This window comes from Amblyraja radiata, chromosome 3 (genome assembly GCF_010909765.2).
Source record: "Amblyraja radiata isolate CabotCenter1 chromosome 3, sAmbRad1.1.pri, whole genome shotgun sequence".
NCBI classification, from domain to species: Eukaryota; Metazoa; Chordata; class Chondrichthyes; order Rajiformes; family Rajidae; genus Amblyraja; species Amblyraja radiata.
In genome coordinates this window covers 109564165-109591566 of record NC_045958.1, presented here as the reverse complement: position 1 = coordinate 109591566, position 27402 = coordinate 109564165, and the positions used below count along the sequence as shown (strand labels likewise).

The following is a 27402-nucleotide window of genomic DNA, read 5'->3' as shown; positions in this document are numbered from 1 at the left end:
TCGCTGGTCGGTGCGGAATCGGTGGTCCGAAGTGCCTGTTTCTTCGCTCTATCTCTAAACTAAACATTCCCGTTACTAGTTACTTGCTACATTTTAAATAAAAAGTTGATGACTTGACAGATTTTTATGTTCATTCCAAACGTGCATATTGTCATTACTCTTCCTAACAAAGTCTTAAGGTCCTTGGCACACAAATTATGCGACCTTGTGGTAGCGTTGAGGTGCACGGGCATCGTATGGCCACACGGGGCCGGTCCCACTGAGAAGCGTGGAGGGGTATGTAGTTGTGCGCGACATCACGCGGGGCTCCGAATTTTTTGTAGTGAACAAAATCTTCGCGCGCCAACGGCCTGTCGCGGAACTGGCGGCCAAAGTGGGACAGGCCCAAGACCCTGGCGCGACGCAACGTCTCATCTTCAACAGCAGCAGAAGCAGGCAAACGATCGTCGAACTCGGCCTGGGGCTCACGGTCGTTGCGGTCCGGATCCGCCCCCACTTCTACTCCCAGAGCGGGGCCAATAAATTTGAAGATAGTCCCAAAATGCTGGAGTAACTCAGCGGGACCGGCAGCATCTCCGGAGAGAAGGAATGGATGATGTTTCGGGTCAAGACCCTTCTTTCAGACATGAAGAAGGGTCCTGACCCCAAACATCACCCATTGCTTCTCACCAGAGATGCTGCCGGTCCCGCTGAGTTACTCCGGCATTTTTCGTCCATCTTCAAATGACGTCACGCGCTCCAGATGACTGTGTGTACGCATGAAATCACACGTGACCTTCGCGGCTCGACGCGACCACGAGGTCGTGTAATTTGAGTGCCAAGGACACGTAAGTGGGACAGGCCCTTTGGGCTCATAAAAATTGGATAAATAAATAATTTGAAATACACTCCAAATTCTAAGATGGTGCCAACATGTAAATGTTGCACAAAGCTCCTTCAAATAGAGATCGACTTTACCAAAAACTCACAGTATATTCCAATCCAGTCAACATAGCAACCGTAGATTTTTTCTCCTTCGTTTTAGTGATAGAAACATAGAAATATAGAAATTAGGTGCAGGAGTAGGCCATTCAGCCCTTCGAGCCTGCACCGCCATTCAATATGATCATGGCTGATCATCCAACTCAGTATCCCGCACCTGCCTTCTCTCCATACCCCCTGATCCCTTTAGCCACATCTAACTCCCTCTTAAATATAGCCAATGAACTGGCCTCAACTACCTTCTGTGGCAGAGAATTCCAGAGATTCACCACTCTCTGTGTGAAAAATGTTTTTCTCATCTCGGTCCTAAAAGATTTCCCCCTTGTCCTTAAACTGTGACAGTGATACTGTGATGCTGTGATACAGCATGGACACAGGCCCTTCAGTCCACCGAGTCTTTGCTGACCATCAATCACCCGCACACTAGTTCTATGTTATCCCACTTTCACATCCTGCACACTAGGGGAAATTTACAGAGGCCAATTAACTTACAAACCTGCACATCTCTGGATTGTGGGAAGAAACCAGGGCACCCGGAGAAAACCCACCTGGTCACAGGGAGAATGTATAAACTCCACACAGTCAGCAGTCGAAGTCAGGATCAAACCCGGGTCTCTGGCGCTGTGAGGCGGCAACTCTATCGCTGAGCCACTATGCTACCATCCTTCTAGCTTATGGCTGTGAATGTGAATTATTTGCCCAGGAAAGACAATAGGTGCAGGAGTAGGCCATTCGGCCCTTCGAGCCATCACCACCATTCAATGTGATCATGGCTGATCATCCCCAAGCAGTACCCTGCTCCGGTCTTCTCCCCATATCCCCTGACTCCGCTATCTTTAAGTGACCTATCTAGCTCTCTCTAGAAACTATCCAAAGAACCTGCCTCCACCGCCGTCTGAGGCAGAGAATTCTCTGTGGCCCCTGGTTCTGGACTCCCCCAACATCGGGAACATGTTTCCTGCCTCTAGTGTCCAAACCCTTAATCATCTTATATGTTTCAATAAGATCCCCTCTCATCCTTCTAAACTCCAGAGTATACAAGCCCAGCCGCTCCATTCTCTCAGCATATGACAGTCCCGCCATCCCGGGAATTAACCTGGTGAATCTACACTGCACTCCCTCAATAGCAAGAATGTCCTTCCTCAAATTAGGGGACCAAAACTGTACACAATACTCCAGGTGTGGTCTCACCAGGGCCCTGTACAACTGCAGAAGGACCTCTTTGCTCCTGTACTCAACTCCTCTTGAGACAATTTACTGAATGCGCAGATAATCAGGCAACATACAACCTTGTAAATAGTCAACAAATTGCAAACAAAAAAGTCAAAATATTATTGAGATGCTCAATTAGGCTTCAAGTTGTGTAATAGTGATTACTACACCCATTTACCCTTCAGAAGTGTCTAATAATATCTATTTAATGTTGCATTACACTGACTGAAATTGAGCTTCCTATACGTGCACTTATGTCACTTTGATATCTGCAATTGGAGAGTCAAGATGGATCATTCCTGTAGGTCGTGAACAATTAAATGTACAACATTGCTCTAGACTGCAAAATAGATTTCAAAATGTGAAAAATCCAAAAATGTTTCCGTTATTGAAGTCCATCGGTAAATTTTAATTTGGAACAGCATGTCGGCCGATATCAAAGATGATATTTTGCTAAAACACCTTCACTGGAATAGGATGATGACACAAGTGGCGTGTAGGAAGGAACAGCAGATAGACACAAAATGCTGGCGTAACTCAGCGGGTCAGGCAGCATCTGTGGGGAGAAGGAACAGGTGACGTTTCAGTCCGTGACCCTTCAGACAGAGTCAGGGTAGATGAAACTGAAAAGGTACAGACCCTCTAGTTAGACCTCATACCTTTAGTTTCCCTCTCCCCTGACTCTCAGACTGAAGAAGGATCTCAACCCAATATGTCACCTATCGCTTTTCTCCAGAGATGCTGCCTGATCCACTGAGTTATTCCAGCATTTTGTGTCTGTCTTCGATGATACAAGGGAGACTGAAACTGCCTTTGAACTGTGCATTAATTTCACTAACGCACAGCTACAGAGGTGAAATGTAGTGAAGAATTATTAATGATTTTGGATTGTGGAATAATGTCAACCATTAATTTAGTGTTTCCAAAATGTTCATTTCCACATCAGTGCATGTAGAGCTGTCACTGTATGTCATGTTGTCACTTGCGGGCGGAGCACCAAGGCAAATTCCTTGTATGTGAATACTTGGCCAATATGCATATTTATTCATTCATTTCCCCTTGGGATACCACAGATAATTACTTTGAACATTACCATCACTCCTATCTTTTAGTTTAGTTTAGTTTAGAAATACAGCACGGAAACAGGCCCTTCAGCCCACTGAGCCCACTCTAACCAGCGATCCCTGCACACTAACACTACCCTGCACACAAGAAACTATTTACACTTATACCAAGCTAATTAACCTACAAACCTGGGTGTCTTTGGTGTTTGCGAGGAAACCGGAGCACCCGGAGAAAACCCACGCAGATCACAGTAAGAATGTACAAACTCCGTACAGACAGCAACCTTAATCAGGATTAAACCCGGGTCTCTGGCGCTGTAACTCTACCGCTGTGCCACGGTGCTGGGCCTTCCTGCCCTCATGAAAACTAAAAGTGGTTCCAATTTGGAATCACTCATCATCACAGAGAATGATAGCGCTCCCACTCTCCCCCCCGGGGAGAGACATGTACCCACCTGAAATAATTTCAAATCAATAGTGATAAATCTGTCAGGATCACATTGAATTTATAGCAACAACAACCAATCAATAAATATTTCCTTTATTGTATTGCTCTGTATAGGGTGATTTCACGAAAGGTCACTGGAGCGTAGATCCGCACCCACGTGACCGAAAATTTTAACTGGAGTACATGCGTCACTTCCGGTACATGTTAGTGAATGGGAAAACACGCACTTTCACACCCATTAAAAATATCGAAAACGGCCCGTTTTTGAGCTGCAATTTACTGAGCCAGTCGGTGTGACCGTGAGGAACAGCTACCTAAATTTACAGTCCAAAAAAAAGATAGAAACTAAGGTAAATTCAAGAGGGAGCTGAAGGTGTCAAAACGGCGGAAGTTGTTATCGGACATTTGCTGTGGAGATTTAAAGATCGAAAATATAGGGAATTATCGCGTTTGCTCGCTGCATTTCATCAAAAGTGGCATTATTGACTTTTTATCTTTATTCATTTGTTATATGAAAAGTATTAAAAGTTAAAAATCCGTCAGTAAAATTGCAAAATCGCCCATGGTTCTCAGGTGGGTTTTAACATGCAAAATGAAAATGCTTCTGAAGCTCCATTTACCATTTAAATAATCGTAAACTATCAATGCGTTTTGAAATAAATTGATAAATGGGATCATTGTCAGCTGTTAGTTGGACAAAAACAGGACATTTTATTATTTGCCAAAATATATTTCTCAATGTTTCTTGTTTAAAGCCTGCACAATCACCCAAACTACTTATTTATTTATTTATCATCTAATAAGACAAGCCTGCAGCATGGAATGATGTCAACAATCCTGATTGGGCACCCACTGTGAGCAGGATAGACAATGTGCACAAGAACGCCATCAACTTGCAGAGCTATAGATGCTTGAGCTGCAACCAAATCTGCTTTAATACTCTCTTCTTGTTGCACATGCATGGCGTTCCCATTCCTTAGCTTGCATCTCAGTAAAATTTATTTCAAAACGCATTGATAGTTTACGATTATTTAAATGGTAAATGGAGCTTCAGAAGCATTTTCATTTTGCATGTTAAAACCCACCTGAGAACCATGGGCGATTCTGCAATTTTACTGACGGATTTTTCACTTTTAATACTTTTCATATAACAAATGAATAAAGATAAAAAGTCAATAATGCCACTTTTGATGAAATGCAGCGAGCAAACGCGATAATTCCCGATATTTTAGATCTTTAAATCTCCACGGCAAATGTCCGCTAGCACTTCCGCTGTTTTGACACCTTCAGCTCCCTCTTGAATTTAGCTTAGTTTCTATCTTTTTTTTGGACTGTAAATTTAGGTAGCTGTGCCTCACGGTCACCTCGACTGGTACAGTTAATTGCAGCTCAAAAACGGGCCGTTTTCGATGTTTTTAACGGGTGTGAAAGTGCGTGTTTTCCCATTCACTAACATGTACCGGAAGTGACGCATGTACTCCAATTAAAATTTTCGGTCACGTGGGTGTGGATCTACGCTCCAGTGACCTTTCGTGAAATCACCCTATTGAGTTACAGAGCTACAGTATTGCTGGAAGCGGCCTTGTATCAGGGAGGAACTGCAGATGCTGGTTTACACTGAAGATAGACACAAAATCTGCAGTTGTACAGGGCTCTAGTGAGACCACACCTGGAGTATTGTGTGCAGTTTTGGTCCCCTAATTTGAGGAAGGACATTCTTGCTATTGAGGGAGTGCAGCGTAGGTTCACAAGGTTAATTCCCAGGATGGTGGGACTGTCATATGCTGAGAGAATGGAGCGGCTGGGCTCGTACACTGGAGTTTAGAAGCATGAGAGGGACTCTTATTGAAACATATAAGATTATTAAGGGTTTGGACATGCTAGAGGCAAGAAACATGTTCCCGATGTTGGGGGAGTCCAGAACCAGGGGCCACAATTTAAGAATAAGGGGTAAGCCATATAGAACGGAGACGAGGAAACACTTTTTCTCACAGAGAGTTGTGAGTCTGTGGAATTCTCTGCCTCAGAGGGCGGTGGAGGCAGGTTCTCTGGATACTTTCAAGAGAGAGCTAGATAGGGCTTTTAAAGATAGCGGAGTCAGGGGATATGGGGAGAAGGCAGGAACGGGGTACTGATTGGGGATGATCAGCCATGATCACATTGAATGGCGATGCTGGCTCGAAGGGCCGAATGGCCTACTCCTACACCTATTGTCTAAAATGTTGGAGTAAATCAACGGGACAGGCAGCATCTCTGGAGAGAAGGGACGGGTGACGTTTCGGGTCGCGACCCTTTAGATGGATACGATAATGGCATTTAAGAGGCTTATAGGCACAGGGAAGTGTGGGGAATAGAGGGAACACGTACAGGCAGATGAGACCAGTTTAATTTGTTCACTGAACTCAGTCTGAAGAAGGGTCTCGACCCCAAAACATCACCCATTCCTTCTATCCAGAGATACTGCCTGCTCCGCTGAGTTACTCCAACATTTTGTGTCTGTCTTCTTGTATCAAAGGGCATTCACTCTGAGGGCGTTTGTTCACCAATCTAAAAAACAAGCTAATTTCTTGCACATCCAATCATTGTTTTATTTGATTTACGACGATGTTGCCAAGGTTAGAGGGTCTGAGCTACAGGCAGAGGTTGGGCAGGCTGGGATTCTATTCCTTGGAGCGCAAGAGGATGAGGGGTGATCTTATAGTGGTGTATAAGGTCATGAGAGGAATAGATCGGGTAGATGCATGAGTTGCTTGCCCAGAGTAGGTGAATCGAGGCCCAGAGGACATAGGTTTAAGGTGAGGGGGAACAGATTTAATATGAATCTGAGGAGTAAACTTTTAACACTAAGGTTGGTGGGTGTATGGAACGAGCTGCCAGAGGAGGTAGTTGAGGCAGGGAATATCCCAACATTTCAGAAGCAGTTAGACAGCTACATGGATAGGACAGGTTTGGAGGGTCGAGTGTAGCTGGGACATGTTGGCCGGTGTGGGCAAATTGGGCCGACAGGGCCTGTTTTCACACCCTATGACTAAAATGTAGTAGGCCCCCCCTCGGTCATGACTGACCATGGGTGATGCATCCTAGTTTGTCGGATGCAAGCCTGGTCGATGTCATATGGAGGACAGGCTGTTGCCCATGCAGCACGTCCCCCCTCTCCACATCGTTGATCGATCCAAAGAAACAGCAGGGCCGTTACAGTTTGGCACCAGCGTTGTGGCAAGAGCTGCCAGAGCGAGGTTGTAGACAACGACGAACTGCCTTAGGGGCTCCGACTCCGGATTTTCTTGAGGTTTACTCCTGGAGCCTTTTCCATGACTGGATATGGCCACAAGGCAGTGGAGGTTTTAAATCAGAGTTTTCCCTCTCCTAGATGGACTGCCTTCCCAGGCTGACGAGCCCCATCTGCCCGGGACTCGTGGGGGTGGGAGCGTCTACCTTCCCGTTCAGGTCTCCTGCACCTACCCACTGCTACAGACCTGTATTGTCGTCAATTAACATTGACAATATTTTTTAAACAAGCCAAACGATATCCGAATGTGCGATCCCACATCGACTGACATAACTGCAATTAAACCTTGTTAGCCTGCCCATACTGTAGTTCAAGCAAAAATAAGCATTTCCAGTGACAATCCCGTAACCAAGGGCAGACGAGCAACGTTGAGACAATTCATGACAAGACCAGAGGGCTCATAACATCCGACAACATACTGTATTACAGACTTGCAAATGATCTGAAACAAAACTCTGCAAACAAAAATATTAGAGCTTTTCTACTTTAAAAGGAATATTGCAATTTCAGAGAATGTTTTTTTTTATTAACGTGACTGAAATGTGCAACTTAAAAGAGTGGATGATCTTCGGGAAGGTTATGAAGCCTACATTTCCACTAACCGGGTTAGCAAATGTTCACGGCCAATATGACGAGATAGTAGAAGGTAATGCTGCAGGATGTGAATCTTTGGATAATTATCACAATGGGCTAATGAGATTGGAAAGATGGCTGAGGGGTTCTGGAATTGTTGGAGAGGAATTAGATGGAGTATGCAATGCTATTTATGACCAACTCACCAATTCTCTTTAAATCGAGCCTTGACATTTTTGGTGAACTTTAAGAAGCACTTACCTTTTCTAGCTTTTTGGTCTCAATGTGACGTAACACCTGCTCCCTCCAGTCAGAAGGGACTTTATTGGTGCCCTGTACGTCTAACAGCGAGTGCTCTGATTTCACTCGGATGTTAGCTCTCTTGGTCGGACTAGTCCGTGAGTAGTTAAAGTCGCTGATGGACATGGTTCTCTCTGGAACATCGGTGATGAGTGGCCGTGCGCTCTGAGGCCTGGAGGCGGTTGGGCCATCGATGCTGTAAGTCCTGGCGGACAAGGGTCTCTGCGAGCCCTGGGGCAGCTGGGGCCCTCTTCCCAGCGTGTGGATGTCCCTGTAGGTCATGTAATCGCCGTCGGGAAGGGGGAGCCGCCTGCAGTGGAGGGCCTCTGGAAGCGTGATGGAGGAGTTGGAGGTGAGGCTGCTCTGTCGCTGCAAGGTGCCCCTCTGGCTGGCCTGGATCAGCCTCTCGTTGGGCGGGCAAGACCACATCTCCATCGGCCGAGGTGCTATCCTCTGCTGCACCGCGTAAGAGACGCTGGACTGGGAGTTATTGCGGTTGGAGAAGTTGATGTTGGCGGAGTGCTTGGCGTAGTTGGCGTTGTCGTGCGCCTCCGGCCGCAGGTGGTGCTGGGGGGCCGCGTTGCCGGGCTCCACGTGGAAGGCCGGCCTCTGTGGCCACATGTTCTCTTTGGGCAACGCACTGCTGCTGTACTGGATGTTGTACTGAGGGATCGGGGCCATCTGGGAAACCACCGATCCTCTCAAGCTGATGCCTTGCGGGTTGAAGTTCTGATCGAACGTGTACACCGCCTTCTTGCACAACATGTCGGCGGAAGACGCAGGGTTGCCAGTGAACGGTTGCAGCGACTGTTCGCTCAGCAGGCTGGCGGACTTACTGCGAGGCATGCCTTGCCCCTGCAGGACACCAGGACACACCTTGGTCAGCAACCCTTGCTCATGCGGTCCGTTGTCATTGACAATATCATAGATTTTCAACCCCCCCGTGTCAATGTGCGTAATGCTGTGCGACTTGACCACAGGCCCTCGCGGGCGTTCCCGCAGCGGGGACAGCTCCTCGGTGCTCCTAGATATAGCAGCATCAACATCTGAAAACAGGCCCGGTGAATACTGTTTTCCTGCCTCCATGTGCAGCTGGAGCTTCTGAATATCTTCTTGGCAACCATTTATTTGGTTTTGAGGGAAGCCGATTGGAAAGTCATTCCCATTCTTTAAATGTTCTGTTACTTTGGCGTTACTTTCCATAACGCGCCCCGATGGCTCTGCATGGATCGCCCCATCAACGCTATCGTTAGTTTTGATCACTCCATCCAAACCCAGGATCACATCCTCGGCAGCGAGCTCGTTCTTATTCATCCCGACCTTGAGTAACCTCTGGTACTGCCAGGGGCTGTTGTTCACATCAATCCCTCTCTCTAGAAGGGCGAGCTTCTCCTCGGCATTGAAGTCAAAGTCAAACAACTTAATGGCATCTCTGTTCCCCGCAGGGGAATCAATCCTCTCTGGGCTCCTTGTGCTGCTCTGAAGTGGTGCGCCCGACTTTGCTCCATTCTGCAGCAGCGAGATGTCAGGAGCATCGCACCGATTATTTCTGAAAGCAATAGTAAAGACCCCTTAGAAACAATATATAGATGTTTTAAGTTTGGAGATACAGCGCGGAAACAGGCCCATCGGCCCACCGAGTCTGCACCGACCAGTGATCCCCGCCAAGTAATGCCCCTGTCCCACTTAGGAAACCTGAACGGGAACCTCTGGAGACTTTGTGCCCCACCCAAGGTTTCCGTGCGATTCCCGGAGGTTTTTGTCAGTCTCCCTACCTGCTTCCACTACCTGCAACCTCCGGCAACCGCCTGCAACCTCCGGGAACCGCACGGAAACTTTGGGTGGGGCGCAAAGTCTCCAGAGGTTTCCGTTCAGGTTACCTAAGTGGGACAGGGGCATAACACTATCCTACACACACTATAGACATTAGACAATAGGTGCAGGAGTAGGCCATTCGGCCCTTCGAGCCAGCACCGCCATTCAATGTGATCATGCCTGATCATCCACAATGAGTACCCCGTTCCTGCCTTCTCCCCATATCCCTTGACTCTGCGCTATCTTTAAGAGCTCTGTCTAGCTCTCTCTTGTAAGCATCCAGACTCCACCATTTGCATGCATACCAAGCTAATTAACCGACAAATCTGTACGTCTTTGGAGTGTGGAAGGAAACCGAAGATCTCGGAGAAAACCCACGCGGGTCACAGAAAGAACGCATAACCTCCTTACGGGCAGCACCCGTAGTTGGGATCGATCCCGGGTCTCTGGCGCGGTGAGGCAGCAACTCTACCGCTGCTCCACCGTGCCGCCCCAATTACTCAAGCGATAAGTTCCAGATTCAGGGACAGCTTCTTCCTTGCTGTAATCAGGCAACCGCACTCTCCTCTCACCCACTGGAGAGTGGTCCTGGGCTACCATCTACCTCGTTGTAGAATTTCAAACTATCCTGAAGGTCGGAGATTGACAGATTCTTGATTAGTGTGGTGTCAGTGGTTATGGTGGAGAAGGCAGGAGAATGGGGTTTGAGAGGGAAAGACAGATCAGCCATGATTGAACGGTGGAGTAGATGGGCCGAATGGCCTAATTCTGCTCCTAGAACGCGTGATCTTAATCGGACTTTATCTAAACACTACACCGACAGTAGTGCCTATTTCCTTCGCTCCATATAGATGCTGCCGCACCCGCTGAGTTTCTCCAGCACTTTTGTAAACCTTCGATTTTCCAGCATCTGCAGTTCCTTCTTAAACCCTTTATCCTTCATATTTTAACATGATGCATCTTAATATCCAAAAGCACAAAACCAACTAACAAACCAGGATCGGGCCCAGGTCTCAGGCGCTGTGAGGCAGCAACTCTGCCGCTGCGCCAACGTGTCGCCAATATTCTTCCTTTAACTCCCTGCGTGCAGGACATATCTGTCTTAGAGGTCCAATGGACATCAGCTTACCTTCTCAGGCGTGTTCTAGCATCCTTGTCAGGGGTAGAATGCAAGGTTTCCTGACTGCTCTCTGTGTTGAAGGAAACGGTGTCCGATATCCTCGAGGGAGTTGAACAATTGCTGTTGTTCTGATTACTGTTTGGAATTAAGTCCTCGAGTAAAGAATCAGCATCATCTATTTGAGAGGAGGATTAAAAAAAAAAACGATTTGAATACGTTTTGAGAGAAAAATCGTTCTCACTCTCACCCACACAAATCCACTTCAGGAGTTTGTTTGTACTAATGGCCATCACCAATGCCTAAACTCAATGATGGATAGTAATATTGAGCTTAGAATCTAAAATCAACAATCCACTGGAAAATAATATTGCTAAAACCTATCCATGCCTAGCTGCGGAAATTTACAACCATGTTTTATTTACTAACCGCTTCTCTTTAGCATATCTTAAAATTAATTTGTTCGATATCTCTCTGTATCACATCTATATCTCTCATTTCCCTTTCCAATAGACAATAGACAATAGACAATAGGGGCAGGAGTAGGCCATTTGGCCCTTCGAGCCAACACCGCCATTCAATGTGATCATGGCTGATCATCCCCAATCAGTACCCCGTTCCTGCCTTCTCCCCATATCCCCTGACTCCGCTATTTTTAAAAACCCTTTCTAATTCTCACCTGAAAGCATCCAGAGAACCTGCCTCCACCACCCTCTGAGGCAGAGAATTCCACAGACTCACCACTCTCTGTGAGAAAAAGTGTTTCCTCGTCTCCGTTCTAAATGGCTTACTCCTTATTCTTAAACTGTGGCCCCTGGTTCTGGGCTCCCCCAACATCGGGAACAGGTTTCCTGCCTCTAGCGTGTCCAAACCCTTAACAATCTTATATGTTTCAATGAGATGCCCTCTCATCCTTCTAAACTCCAAAGTGTACAAGCCCAGCTGCTCCATTCTCTCAGCATATGACAGTCCCGCCATCCCGGGAATTCCCCTGACTCTCAGACTGAAGAAGGATCTCGAGCAGAAACGTCACCCATTCTTTTTCTCCAGAGACGCAGCCTGGCCCCGCTGAGTTACTCCAGCTTTTTGTGTCCATCTTTAGGATAATAATAATAATAATAATAATAATAATAATAATAATAATAATAATAATAATAATAATAATTTGGGGTTTATTTTATTTGGTGCGAGGTTCCCCAGAAAATTCCGCTGAAAGGGAACTCTATGGTGTGAATTCTTTTTTTTTTACCCTGAATTTAATGAAGGGAATTTTCATTTCACTCTGTGGTTAAAGGCTGAGATTCCCTACATTTTGGATACTGCTGAAGCCAATGGAAAACGGAGAAACTATCCGACAGGTTGCCAGGTCTAGAGGGTGTGAGCTATAGGGAGAGGTTGAGTAGGCTGGGTCTCTATTCCATGGAGCGCAGGAGGATGAGGGGAGATCTTATAGAGGTGTACAAAATCATGAGAGGAATAGATTGGGTAGATGCACAGAGTCTTTTACCCAGAGTAGGGGAATCAAGGACCAGGGTCCAGGTTCAAGGTGAAGGGGAAAAGATTTAATAGGAATCCGAGGGGTAACTTTTTCACACAGAGGGTGGTGGGTGTATGGAACGCGCTGCCAGAGGAGGTAGTTGAGGCTGGGACTGTCCCATCGTTTAAGAAACAGTTAGACAGGTACATGGATAGGACAGGTTTGGAGGGATATGGACCAAGCGCAGGCAAGTGGGGACTAGGGTAGCTGGGACATTGTTGGCCGGTGTGGGCGTGTTGGGCCTAAAGGGCCTGTCCCACGAGCATGCGACTCCATGCGGCAAGCGCGAACTAACGTGGTCGCTTGAGCCGTAGGGCCTCGCGGGGCCGGTCCCACTTCGATCGCCGGAACCGTATGGAGTTGTGCGGGGCTGGTGCCGACATCGCGCGGGGCTCCGAAAAATGGACAGTGTTCAAAAATTCCGCATGGCAACGGCCTGCCGGCCCGCAGCCACCTCGACGCCGTACGCACCGCCTCTACGGCCATACGCAGCGTCTCGACGCCGGACGTCACGCGCGAACTTCCCGCGGTCTTCGCTTGAACTTCACGTCACTCACTCAATCTCTGCGCGGCCCCCGCTTCCGGTTTGGTCGCGTTTGCCGCATGCATTCGCATGCTTGTGGGACAGGCCCTTAAGGGTCTGTTTCCACACTGTATCACTCTATGACTCTAACTAAGTTGTGCTGCTATATGCAGATGTCTCCCGCAATTTCCATTCAGAAGGTGCTCTTAACATTAAAATATAAACCATGTGAAATTCACACAAAGACATCAAACACCCAGTCTCATTACGCCAGTGGGCCATAGGCTAAATATAGATAGTATCTTAAAGTAACAAAGAGGTTGTGGTCAGTCTGGAGACGGCTCCAAACCCTGTTGGTCACCTATCCATGTCCTCCTGAGATGCTGCTACCAAACCTGCAGAGATACTCTGTAAACACGTGTTTGCAGTTCCTTGTAACCAACGTCCAAGGGAGACGTGCGGGACAATTTGTTTAACATACAGTGGTTTATGACTGGAACGCTCAGGGGTGGTGGTGGAGGTAGATATGAAAGTGACATTCAAATGCCTTTTTGATAGGCACATGGATATGCAGGGAGTGGAGAGACATGAATCACGTGCAGGCAGCGGAGAGTAGTTTAACTTGGCATAGTGTTCAGCATAGACATTTGTGGGGTGATGGTCCTGTTCCTGCACTGTTCTATCTTCTAATCAAGTCAAGTCAAGTTTATTCGTCACATACACATACGAGATGTGCAGTGAAATGAAAAGTGGCAATGCTCGCGGACTTTGTGCAAAAAGACAAACAACCAAACAAACTACATACAGAATCACATATTCTTTTACATGTTACATCTCTCGTGCTGCATCTCTCGTGCTGCACCTTAACAAGGCCTTTCGATAATCCAAGCACACACCCACATCACATGGCTTGCAGTGGCACAGCAGTAGAGTTGCCCCCTCACAACGGCTGAGACCCGGGTTCGATCCCGACTACGGGTGCTGTCTGTACGGAGTTTGTACGTTCTCCCCGTGACCTGCGTGGGTTTTCTCTGGGATCTCTGGTTACCTCCCACACTCCAAAGACGTACAGGCTTGTAGGTTAATTGGCTTAGGTAAAGATTGTAAATTGCCCCTCGTGTGTAGGGTGGTGATAGTGTATGGGGATCGCTCATCGGCATAGACTCGGTCTCTGGAGCTGTGAGGCAGCAACTCTAGCGCTGCTCCACCATGCCCACCCCCTGCTCCCTGCCTGGCAAATGAACCATGCCGTTTTTTCTAAATATTCCAATTTCTACAAAAGTGTTTGGTTTATTAATGCCATGTGCACAGAGGTACGTTGAAAAGATTCTCATCCTGACATGTTAACTCTGTTTCTCTCCTCTTAGTTGCTGCCTGATCTGCAGAGTGCTTCCAGCATTTTTTTTATGTTGAATTCATGGTTAAAACAGCAGCCATTTTAATTGTCTTTCACTTTTGTGCAAAACTAGTGCCAAAGAACAGAAAGCTATTGCAAGGAACTCCACTGTTAAGGCAGAATGTTTCGGAAGGAACTGCAGATGTTTAAGAAGGAACTGCAGATGCTGGAAAATCGAAGGTAGACAAAAGTGCTGGAGAAACTCAGCGCGTGCGGCAGCATCTATGGGGCGAAGGAAACAGGCAACGTTTCATCCTGAAACCCGTCTTCAGACTGCAGATGTTGGTTTAAACCAAAGACAGACACAAAAAGCTGGCGTAACTCAGCGGGTCAGGCAGCATCTCTGGAGAAAAGTAAGAGGAGATGTTTGGGGTCAAGACCCTTCTTCAAACTGCTTTTTGTGTGTATCTTCCATTGTTAAGGCATTTGGACACTTCCATTGTTAAGGCATTTGTGGAAAGTACCACACCTGCATGTTTGTAGGTTAATTGACTTGGTGTACACGTACATCGTCCCTAGTGTGTGTGGGGTAGTGTTAATGTGCGGGGACCGCTAGTCGGCACGGACTCGGTGGGCCGAAGGGGCTTTTTTCCGCGCTATATCTCTAAGCTAAACTTGGTATAGCGGGGACATCTTGCTTTCCGAAGGGGAAATCCTTTCAACATTTCAATAGGGAGCTAATTAATTAAGATCCTGTGGTGAACCTTTCCTTTCGTTGAGAAAATGTGAGGCAATTAACACAGAGTTGACTGCTGTGAAATGAAGGTCAGTGAACAAGGTCAAGCTCCAGCAAAAAAGGCACTGCAGGTACTGGTTTACAAAAAAAGGGACAAAGTGCTGGAGTATCTCATGAGGCATAATCTCTGGAGAACATGGTTCCGTGACGTTTTGGGTCAGGAGAGTTGATCATAAACTGATCGTGTTTCACAAGCTAAATTATACCACACTGATTCTGTTTGTGTCGCTCAGCTCAGTATATTCTTAATATCGTTATAATTATTAGATTGCAAGCCAAATCGGTAAAAACCACCAACTCTGGCTTAGCAAGAATAGGGAAGAAAGTGTTTGCGGAGAGCAAATTTGTGCAATCAGCATTGGATTTTGTAGGGCCCAATGTTCCAGCATTTGGAGGTGATACCGGTTGTAAACAGGAGGGGTCCCACTGACAATCCGATTAACATCCGTCTATCCACATGTCGGAGAGGATTCTCTTGAACTTCTACAGGTGTACGGTAGAGAGCACATTGACTGGTTGCATCACGGCCTGGTTCAACAACTCGAACGCCCAGAAGCGAAGAAGACTACAAAAAGTTGTGACCACTGCCCAGTCCATCACTGGCTCTGACCTCCCGACCATCGAAGGGATCTATCGGAATAGCTGCCTCAAAAAGGCAGCCAACATCATCAGAGACCTACGCCATCCTGGCCACACACTCATCTCACCATTGCCATCGGGAAGAAGGTACAGGAGTCTGAAAACTGTAACATCCAGGTTCAGGAACAGCTTCTTCCCTACAGCCATTCGGCTATTAAATGCGGATAAATGTGAGGTTATCCACTTTGGTAGCAAAAATAGGAAGGCAGATTACTATCTAAATGGCGTCAAGTTGGGAAAAGGGGATCTGGGGATGCATGTACATCAGTCTATGAAAGTAAGCATGCAGGTACAGCAGGCAGTGAAGAAAGCGAATGTCATGTTGGCCTCTATAACAAGAGGAATCGAAAATAGGAGCAAAGAGGTCCTTCTGCAGTTGTACAGAGCCCTAGTGAGACCACACCTGGAGTATTGTGTGCAGTTTTGGTCCCCTAATTTGAGGAAGGACATTCATGCTATTGAGGGAGTGCAGCGTAGGTTTACAAGGTTAATTCCCGGGATGGCGGGACTGTCATATGCTGAGAGAATGGAGCAGCTGGGCTTGTACACTCTGGTTTAGAAGGATGAGAGGGCATCTCATTGAAACATATAAGATTGTTAAGGGCTTGGACACGATAGAGGCAGGAAACATGTTCCCGATGTTGGGGGAGTCCAGAACCAGGGGCCACAGTTTAAGAATAAGGAGTAAGACATTTAGAATGGAGACGAGGAGACACTTTTTCACACAGAGAGTGGTGAGTCTGTGGAATTTTCTGCCTCAGAGGGCGGTGGAGGCAGGTTCTCTGGATGCTTTCAAGGGAGAGCTAGATAGGGCTCTTAAAAATAGCGGAGTCAGGGGATATGGGGAAAAGACAGAAACGGGGTACTGATTGGGGATGATCAGCCATGATCACATTGAATGGCGGTGCTGGCTCGAAGGGCCGAATGGCCTACTCCTGCACCTATTGTCTGTTGTAAACACTACAACCTCCAATAAGCTCTGAACTACATAGACTATTATTATTATTGCACTATTATTGTTTAGTTTTGGGTGCACGTGTGTGTGAGTGAATGTGTGTATATATATTATATATATTATATACATATTATATATAAATAATATTTAAAAAAATTATAAGATCTATATGTGTGTGTATTTGTGCTTATGTGTATCTATACACACACTGAGCTTTTATTTTGCTTATGTCATATTACAGTGTACTATGTTTCCATATTGTGTTGTGCTGCAGCAAGTAAGGAGGTCATTGTTCCATCTGGGCCACATGACAATAAAACCCTCTTGACCCCTGCCATGAATTGCTGTTTCAACAATGGATCTTGTAGGGTACGTTGTGACCGGGAGAGGGAGGCTGATGTACATGTGTCGCAGCCCTGACGTTGCTGGCATTTGCCATTGACATGGTACGGCAGTGTGAGTGTGAGCGTGCGCTTGTGCGCGGATAGCCTCCAGTGGGGCAGAGCGGCAGAAGGAGGAATGACTGGGGTAATTCTAGTCTTTGATTACGTTGGCCGCCATTCCGAGGCAGAGTGAAGTGTCGATGGAATCAATGGTGGGGAGTGTGGTCTGTGCGATGGACTGGGCGACGTTGACAACTCTCTGCAATTTCTAGCGGTATCGAGCAAAGCTGTTCCCAAACGTGCATGCGTCAAAGTCCAGACGTTGCTGGTACATGTGTGTGCGTGCGCGCGAGCATTCGTGTGCGTGTTTGTGCACGTGTGGGGTCAATTTCCAGCAAGTCTTCTCAAAATACAAAGAGCACTTTGTCATGTCTCATCCACATTGTGTCAAGTCCATTAAGGGTGACACAGTGGTAGAGTTGTTGCCTTACAGCGCCAGAGACCTGGCTTCGATCCTAACTACGGGTGTTGTCAGTTACAGAGTTTGTACATTCTCCCAGTGACCTGCGTGGGTTTTCTCTGGGTGCTCAGGTTTCCTCCCACACTCCAAAGACGTGCAGGTTTGTAGGTGAATTGGCTTCTGCAAAATGTAAATCGTCCCCAGTGTGTGTTGGATAGAGCTAGTGTACGGGGTGATCGATGGTCGGCGCCGACTCGCTTGTTTCCACGCTGTATCTCTAAAGTTTAATTGGGAAGCTGAAGGCATGAATCAGAACCAACCTCTTTTTTCTTTACCCAGTGCAAGCACTCTTGGTTGAGTGATTGGTATTTCAATCAGGGGTGGCCGCAATTCTGCCATCTTCATCTCATCATCAGAAGTGGTATTCTCAGAATCCTGTCAATTCATAAAGCAGAAAGGAGGCAATAAAAATATGATTGAACAGTTATTTCAAAGACGTAAAAAAAAAGGCATTTCACAATTTTTAAAAGTTTTTTTTTTTTTTAAAAGTGTTCCGAAAGAGTTGTGCAAAAAGTTCAGAAATTTCACTCTAACGCGCTGACTTGATTGATTGAAAGAGCTTTAAATTTGCCCACATTTCAGTTTTCAGAAAAAGAAAGGCAACTTGGTGAACATGTGCAGTATTAAGGGCCTGTCCCACTTACGCGACTTTTACGGCGACTGCCGCCACCCGTAATAGGTCGTTGCAGGTCGGCGAAAATGTTCAACATGTTGAAAATCCAGCGGCGACCAGAACAAGGTACGACTCTTTGGGCACCTACTCACAACCATACAGGCTTCACCCGCGACATGTCGTCTGTATGGTCGTGCGTAGTCTCTTCAGTCGCCCAAAGAGTCGTAACGTCTTTCTGGTCGCCGCTGGATTTTCAACATGTTGAAAATTTTCGCCGACCTGCAACGACCTCCGACGGGTGGCGGCAGTCGCCGTAAAAGTCGCGTAAGTGGGACAGGCCCAAAAGATGTTACCGTCTTACCTCAAGGGCATCATCCTCTACAAGTTTATGTGTATCCTCCACGTCGGAGTTTATTTGTGCATCTTCCCCATGGTTGTTTGATTCTTGCTCAGCCGTTTTGTTTATGCAATTTTCCACCGTAATCCGCTTCACGTTTTCTGACGGTTCGACGACATTGACGGCACATTCCTTAACCTGACAACATAATTAATTCATCAATTTCCCTCCTGGGATAAATAATGTTCGATCGTATCGTAATCTTCGCTTTTTATTTTGACCAGGTATTCTTTACTGGTTTGTGGCTGTTTCTTAAAGTTGCCACACTGTAAACATCCAATAATCCGGCTTTAGTTGTGCCGGAGCAGTGGACCTTCTGGAATGTTCTCCTGACGATTTCACGCTTCTTAAAACCATGTTACCTTGCAGTGATTCTCCAGCGAGTTTAAAGGGGAAGGAGGGAAAGCGGAACTATAATTTTGGTCTGTCGAAAGCAGGAAAATACAAGCGGTGAACTCATATCGGGGCAGATGAGAGTGTGAGGCTTGCAGAATGTGGGAGCCCAGGGACACAGATGGAGCCTCTGGCTGCAACAACTGTGGCAAGTGCGTCCAGCTTCAGCTCCTAAAGGACCGTGTTGGGGCACTGGAGAAGCAGCTGGATGACCTCAGGGCCATCCGGGAAAACGAGAGTTTCCTGGACAGGACCTACAGTGAGGTTGTCACGCCGAGGTTACGGGAAGAACCAAGGTGTGTGATGGAGAGAAAGGGTGGAAATCGTGGAGTGCAGAAGACTCAGGTGGCTGTGCCTAATGAAAACAGGTACGCCCTCTTGGGACCCTTGCTTTGACCACACACTCAATTCATGCTTCAGATTCCTAGTATCAGTCGTTCCCCACTCTGGGCCCTGGCTCTAACCACACACCAGGGCGGCACGGTGGCGCAGCGGTAGAGTTGCTGCCCTACAGCGCCAGAGACCCGGGTTCAATCCCGACTACGGGTGCTGAGTGTACGGAGTTTGTACCTTCTCCCTGTGGACCCAGTGGGTTTTCTCCAGGTGCTCTGGCTTCCTCCCACATTCCAAAGATGCATGGGTTTGTAGGTCAATTGCCTTCTGCAAATTGACCCGAGTGTGCAGGATAGAACTTGTGAACAGGGTGATCGTTAGTCGGCGTGGGCTCGGCGGGCCGAAGGGCTTGCTTCCACGCAGTTCCTCTAGACTAAACTAAACCAAGCCCATGTTAACGATCCTGGTATGCAGCCACCACCATCTTCCCCACTCTGAACCCAGACGGGCTCTGATCACCAAACCAGCCCACGTTTCCGATCTCTGGTATCCACCCTCGACCATGCCCCCCACTCTAAACCCTGACTTTGACGACACACCTAGCCCACTCTCACAGTAACACTCAGCCAACCTCAAGTAGCAAGTATCCATGGACACAAAGTATGAATGAGCGAGCCAGATGTCAGAATAATTGGATACCAGATTATTGTGGTTTTACTCCATCTTAATGCCCGGCTGTCAAAACAGCTTTATTGAAATGTGTCATAATAACCCATATTTAAATGGGAAATAAATAAATGCCTGCATTTGGTTTGATAATTGTATTATGCTACGTGGCATGTTTCTATTTTAGGACCATGTTAAGTTTTCCTAATTGATCTCTCTCAAGCTGAAAACCGTGATTACTTCAGGCGTTGAAGCAGCAATGATGTGCAGACCAATGTTATGGTCTCTTATACAGTGATTTACATGTTTTAGTTTAGTTTAGGGGTACAGTGCAGAAACAGGCTCTTTGGCCCACCCAGTCCGTGCCAACCAGTGATCCGCGTACACTAACACTGTCCGACGGGCCGCGCGGCTGTGGACTGGGAACGCGGCCAGAGGACCTTATTGAGGCGCCGCGGTCTCGATGCCTCCCAGATCTCCGTGTAGACGCCCGGGTCGGGGCCTCGTGGGTCAAACGGAGCAGCCAGGCCTCGGGTCGGCGGAGTGGCTGACGGGACTCGTGGCTGGAGTCCCAGCTCGGCACCACGGAGGCGTGAAGTGGGGCGTTGATGGCGGTGAGGCCTTGGAGGCGGTGAAGCGGCGGCAGCGGTGAAGCCTCGCGGGTCGACAGTCGATGAGAGCGTGGAGGACTACCGCAAGGTGGGGGGAAGGGAATGAAGAATGGACGTCCTGGGGTGGGGGGGACCGCTGTGAGGGAGGTGGGGAGAGAACAATGGACAATGGGGCAGGGGGGGGGGGGGGAGAACAACGGGGACCCTGCGTGGGGGAACGGCTGGGGGGGAGGGAAACAAAAGGGGGAGCCGGCGTCCTTTATAACTTTGTCAGTACCGTAGGTGGCTGCTATTGATTTACATTGTGTATACAAGCAAAGAATCACTGTGCCTAGTCACATGTGATAATAAAGTATCCCATTCCATTCCTATACACACAGACAATTTACAATTTTTACCAAAGGCATTTAACCAACAAACCTGCACGTCTTTGGGGTGTGGAGGAAACCGGAGCAGCCGGAGAAAACCCACCCAGGTCACAGGGAGAACGTACAAACTCCGTACAGTATCTACACACTGTAAATGGCTCTAGTGTAATCCTGTATTGCTTTCCGCTGACTGGTTAGCACGCAACAAAAAGCTCTTTATAGTACATCGGTGCACGGGACAATAAACTAAACTCAAACTCAAGACAGAGCCCGTGGTCAGGATGGAACCAGTGTCTCTGGCACTGCAAGGCAGCAACTCTGCCGCTGCGCCATCGTGTCACCTCGACTTGTCAAATCAAAGTACATTTGGATAAAAGAACTTAAATGGATGAAAAATATTCCCTTAGCTGCTTCTAGAGTGAATTAGATAAGCAGTGTTGCAAGGGCGGCACAGCGGTAGAGTTGCTGCCTCACAGCGCCAGAGAACCCGGTCCAATCCCGACTACGGAGTTTGTACTTTCTCCCCCGTGACTGCGTGGGTTTTCTCCGAGATGTTCGGTTTCCTCCCACACTCCAAAGACGTACAGAAGGTTAATTGGCTTGATATGAATGTAAATTGCCCCTAGCGTGTGTAGGATAGTGTTAATGTTGCGGGATCGCTGGTCGGCGCGGACACGGTGAGCCGAAGGGCCTGTTCCCTCGCTGTGTCTCTGAACTAAACAAAACTTAGTTAAACGAAACTAAACTAAATTAAAATGTTCTCACCTCGACAGAACTCTTTGCTGTGACTGATCTCTCATCGTTTGGCTTCATTTCAGCTCCAGAGTCGTCCGAATTTCCATCATCCCTTAACCTATGCACCACGCTCTGTGCCGTTTTAACCATGTTTTTGAGTTCATCAGGATAAGGTGTTGGATACCTTTTCAAGTTACCTTCCTGTCGATGAATAGATTGCACAGTTAGTTTATTAACCCCCAACAGCTCTGGCAAATTGAACATCTATTTGCCCAATTTAATACGTTTCAATCAAATCAAAATAATGCTTGCTTCATTCATATATTACTACTGTTCAACATTTACAAAGATGTTGCCAGGACCCGAGGGCCTGAGTTGTAGGGAGAGGTTGACTCTATTCCTTGGAGTGCAGGAGGATGAGGGGTGATCTTATAGAGGTGTATAAAATCATGAGAGGAATAGATCGGGTAAATGCGCAGTTTTTTACCCATCATCATCATCATTGACAACATCAACGGGCACGGTGCCTTACAATGCCGTGTACGACAGTGGTCGCAACTTCCACTGAAGTGTGGATGGCCGTTGGCTCGCTAGGAGCTCATCCGCCCTTTGACAGGTCTTGTTTTTGGTCCTGCTGAGGGTCCACTGCCCCCTCCTCACCCGGCAAACCAGGTGGGGGAGACGGTTTAGTCGCCGACTATCCGACCATGGAGCAGGTAGCACGGGATTACATGGGACCCGTGGCGGAGGAGCTACTCAGAGTAGGGGAATCGATAACCAGGGGAAGGTACACAAAATTGCTGGGGAAACTCAGCGGGTGCAGCAGCATCTATGGAGCGAAGGAAATAGGCGACGTTTCGGCCGAAACCCTTCTTCGATAACCAGGGGACATAGGTTTAAGGTGAGGGGGGGGGGGGGGGAATATTTAATAGGAACCTGAAAAATAACCCCTTTGACACAAAGGGTGGTGGGTACATGGAACGAGCTGCCAGAAGAGGTCGTTAAAGCAGGTACCATCACGAATGTTTAAAAAACATTTGGACAGGCACATGGATAGGACAGGTTCAGAGCGATATGGGCTGAATGAATGCAGGCAGGTGGGACCCGTGTAGCTGGGGCCGGTGTGGGCAAGTTGGCCCTAAGGACCTGTTTCCACACTGTATCACTCTATATTAGTTCGGAAACTTGAGCGCCCTGGAGCGGAAAAGGCTACAAAAAGTGGTAAACACTGCCCAGTCCATCATCGGCTCTGACCTTCCTTTCCATCGAGGGGATCTATCAAAAAGGCTGGCAGCATCATCTAGGACCCACACCATCCTGACCACACACTCATCTATCTCCCCGCTACCTTCAGGTAGAAGGTACAGGAGCCTGAAGACTGCAACGTCCAGGTTCAGGAATAGCTACTTCCCCACAGCCATCTGGCTATTAAACTCGGCTCGGACAAAACTCTGAACACCATTATCTGTTTATTTGCACTCTATCAGTTTATTTATTCAGTTGTGTATATATTTATACAATGGTATATGGGCACACCGATCTGTTCTGTAGTCATGCCAACTATGTTCTGCTGTGCTAAAGCAAAGCAAGAATGTCATTGTCCTATCAGGGACACATGACAATAAACTCTCTTGAACTTGAACTAGATTTTAGTCTGTGATCACTTTATAACATTGGCAACATATGGATGATGTGAGCCATCATATTCCAAATACTCACATAAAACTCGAGCATTTAATCCTCAATACCAATTAAAATGAGAATGCTCTGAAATAATTAACATGGTTTTCATGCCATTGCGGATAATCAGATTAAAAAAACAAAATTAACGGAGTTCTCTTTTAATCCCTGAGATTTGCATATTCACATGGACCATAGTTAAAATTGATTCAGCGACAGGATTTAATTGTACCAAACTTGTATGTTAAAATTAATTTCACATTGCATTTGAGCACAACTAGCATCGAGGTACTTTACAATTTTATTGTGGGGAAAGTGGAAGCACATTGCTAAGTATTTTCCTGCTGTATTATCAGCTGATCAACCCCAAGGTACAAAGACATTAACTTAGAGGGTTATCCAATAAAACTCTTCTCTGCATAAAACAGAGCTAAATATATCCACTTTTTCCGCCAATTATATGACCTCAGTCTTAGGAGAGATATAACCACTGCTACTACCTTTTATGCAGATGCCATTATATCATCTAGTACTGTTTAAGAAGGAACTGCAGATGCTGGAAAATCGAAGGTAGACAGAAGTGCTGGAGAAACTCAGCGGGTGCGGCAGCATCTATGGAGCGAAGGAAATAGGCAACGTTTCGGGCCGAAACGTTGCCTATTTCCTTCGCTCCATAGATGTTGCTGCACCCGCTGAGTTTCTCCAGCACTTTTGTCTAATATCATCTAGTAACTTGGAATACTCTTGTATACTCGGGAGTTTAGAAGGTTGAGAGGGGATCTCATTGAAACATATAAGATTATTAAGGGTTTGGATACGCTAGACGCAGGAAACATGTTCCCGATGTTGGGGGAGTCCAGAACCAGGGGCCACAGTTTAAAAATAAAGGGTAGGCCATTTAGAACAGAGATGAGGAAAAACTTTTTCCACACAGAGGGTTGTGAGTCTGTGCAATTCTCTGCCTCCGAAGGCGGTGGAGGCCAATTCTCTGTATGCTTTCAAGAGAGAGGTGCATAGAGAGATCTTAAAGATAGCGGAGTCAAGGGATATGGGGAAAAGGCAGGAAAGGGATACTGAGTGTGAATGATCAGCCACGATCACAGTGAATGGTGGTACTGGCTCGAAGGGCCGAATGGCCTACTCCTGCACCTATTGTCTATTGAAGCTTAACTGCGCGCAGTGTATCCTTCTGTGTTTAAAAGTTATGATTGTTTCTCAGCAAAGCAGATGCATCAATTTGAAGCAAATGTCAACCATCTGCGAACACAAGCAAACACAAACCCTACCTGGGTAAGACTATACGTCTTACCCAGGTAGGCCGTATAGTCATAATATCAAATATCGGTTGTATCTCCAGTATTAATTGTTTAGAATATGCGAAGATATTTTTTTCCTCCCTGCCTGATCATTATTTTAGTTTTTTTTTAATAAATTGAATCAAGGCTTGAAAACCTTTGTTGCAACTTCAAACAAAATGGTTTCAGTTGCACAACTCAAGTGAGATCAGCTATCAGGCAACTGCACCCCTACCAGCAACCAAAGAGCGGGACTAAGCTACTATCATCGGAGACCCCATGACTATATTTGATCAGACTTAACTGGACTTTATCTTGCTAAACATTATTCACGTTATCCCCATTATCATATATCGGTACATCGCAAATGGCTCGATTGTAATCATGTATTGTCTTTCCTCCTCAACTCCTTCCTAAAGGAATGTCCTTTAATTCTGAGAATATGACCTCTAGTCTCAGACTTTCTCACTAGTGGAAAAATCCTCCCACATCCATTCTATCCCGATGTTCGGAGTCCAGAACCAGGGGTCCCAGTTTAAGAATAAGGGGTTAGGCCATATTGGACTGAGATGAGGAAAAACGTTTTCACCCAGAGAGTTGTGAATCTGTAGAATTCCCTGCCACAGAAGGCAGTGGAGGCCAATTCATTGGATGTTTTCAAGAGAGAGTTAGATTTAGCTCTTAGGGCTAAGGGAGTCAAGTGATATGGGGAGAAAGCAGGTACGGGGTATTGATTTTAGATGATCAGCCATGATCATATTGAATGGCGGTGCATGCTCGAAGGGCCGAATGGCCTACTCCGGCAGCTATTTTTCTATTTTCCAAGCCTTTCACTATTCTGTATGTTTCAATGGGGTTCCCCCTCATCCTTCTAAACTCCAGCGAGTACAGGCCCTGCACCTGCAGTTCCTTGTCTCTGTTGGTTTAAGTGACCAGGACTTGACCTTACCCGTGATGGCGCCTCTCTCTCATCCTTGTCTTCGTCACATTCGAACGCCACTTGAGCCCGCTGCTTCCTCTGCTCCTCCCACAGCGATGGGTTGAAACTTTCATTATCCGAGATGAACAGCACTAAAACCGCAAAGCAGAACACAAACTTTAATTGGAAATCTCTTCCAGCAAGCGGGAATCATCAAACCCCGTGACCCAAACTCACTTCAAAGGGCTCAACCAAAATAAAATAAACAGTTCTTCGGAATGGCGACAAGTGCAGATGATGGTGATAATTTAACCAAATGTTTACTGTGCTGCTGCGTGTAAGATTTTCATCGTTCCGTTTCCACATTTATGATAATTAAACTCTCTTGATTCTTGGATTAGTTTAACCTAGTTTTAGTTTAGAGATGGGGTGGGAGATTGCAACATTCACGTGGTCCGCCCTGTTTCGACGAATGCAATCAACCCGGCGTGCACAATGAAATAAGATCAAATAGAACAAGTTGTCCTACAACTTTAGGCCGTGCACGCCATATGCAAGAAGAAGAAGAAGTTTAGAGATACAGTGCGGAAACAGGCCCTTCGGCCCACCGAGTCCGAGCCGACCAGTGATCCACGCACACTAACACTACCTTGCACACACTGGAGACAATTAACCTACAAAACCTGTACGTCTTTGGATTGTGGGAGGAAACCAAGATCTCGGAGAAAACCTAAGCGGTCATGGGGAGAACGTACAAACTCCGTACAGACAGCACCCGTAGTTGGGATCGAACCCGGGTCTCTGGTGCTGCAAGCGCTGTAAGTCAGCAACTCCACCTCTGCGCCACCGTGCCGTCCTGTTCATGGGATTCTCTTTTCTTAAGATAGATAGAGCCACATGCAAAGATTCTATCTATCTATCCATCCATCCATCCATCCATCCATCCATCCATCCATCCATCCATCCATCCATCCATCCATCCATCCATCCATCCATCCATCTATCTATCTATCTATCTATCTATCTATCCAACCAACTATCCATCTATCTATCTATCCAACCAACTATCCATCCAACTATCCATCCAACTATCCATCCAACTATCCATCCAACTATCCATCCAACTATCCATCCATCCATCCATCCATCTATCCATCTATCTATCTATCTATCTCTATAGTGTAACAGGCATGGGCATCATTGACTGAACTAGATAAGATGGCTTTAAACAAGAGGCAAAACCTGACAAAGCTCACTTAAAAAGACAATGTGAGTGGATATTTCCGAATGAGCTATTACGCGGCGTTCATCTGTGTCCCACCACAACTCAGCAACATCTTAAAGTTGTGCCGGGGAGAAATAATCAAACATTCGTTCAGAATTCATTGATGCTACAACTGCGAGATATTGCACGTCACACAAACCGACCTCCCTTCCATTGACTCCATCTACACTTCTATCTGCCACGGCAAGGCCAGCAGCATAATCAAGGATGGGTCACACCCTGGCCACTCCCTCGTCTTCCCTATGCCATCGGGCAAGGAGTACAGAAGTGTGCAATCGCACACCTCCAGATTCAGGTGACAGTTTCTTCCCAGCTGTTATCAGGTAACTGAATCATCCTACCACCAACTAGAGAGCAGTGCTGAACTACTATCTACCTCACTAGAGACCCTTGGACTATCTTTGATCACACTTTACTGGTCTCTATCTTATACTGAACATAATTCCCTTTATTATGCATCTGTGGACGGCTCGACTGTAATCATGTATTGTCTTTCCACTGACTGGTTAGCCCGCAACAAAAGCTTTTCACTGTACCTTGGTACATGTGACATTAAACTAAACTACCAGAAACTAGTTGAATAGGGCTAAGATAGTGAAAGAATTATTTGAAACCTAAG

General features: G+C 46.7%; 1 protein-coding gene and 1 long non-coding RNA gene across 3 annotated transcripts in view; one reads left to right on the top strand and one right to left on the bottom strand.

Moving 5' to 3' along the window:
* erbin (erbb2 interacting protein) overlaps window positions 1-27402 on the bottom strand; it is a 272967-nt gene that overhangs the window by 30196 nt on the left and 215369 nt on the right. For both annotated transcript variants that reach the window (XM_033018574.1, XM_033018575.1), the window contains exons 15-20: window positions 25529-25650; window positions 21635-21805; window positions 18463-18636; window positions 17749-17863; window positions 10812-10977; window positions 7829-9416 (exon numbers count right to left, since the gene is read on the bottom strand). In XM_033018574.1, the coding sequence (XP_032874465.1) occupies window positions 7829-9416; window positions 10812-10977; window positions 17749-17863; window positions 18463-18636; window positions 21635-21805; window positions 25529-25650 (2336 nt within the window). The remainder of the gene's footprint in view (window positions 1-7828; window positions 9417-10811; window positions 10978-17748; window positions 17864-18462; window positions 18637-21634; window positions 21806-25528; window positions 25651-27402) is intronic.
* Window positions 10258-27183, top strand: LOC116971410. Its single transcript, XR_004411491.1, has 3 exons — window positions 10258-10289; window positions 12280-12284; window positions 27168-27183. It is a non-coding gene; the product is annotated as an uncharacterized LOC116971410 (long non-coding RNA).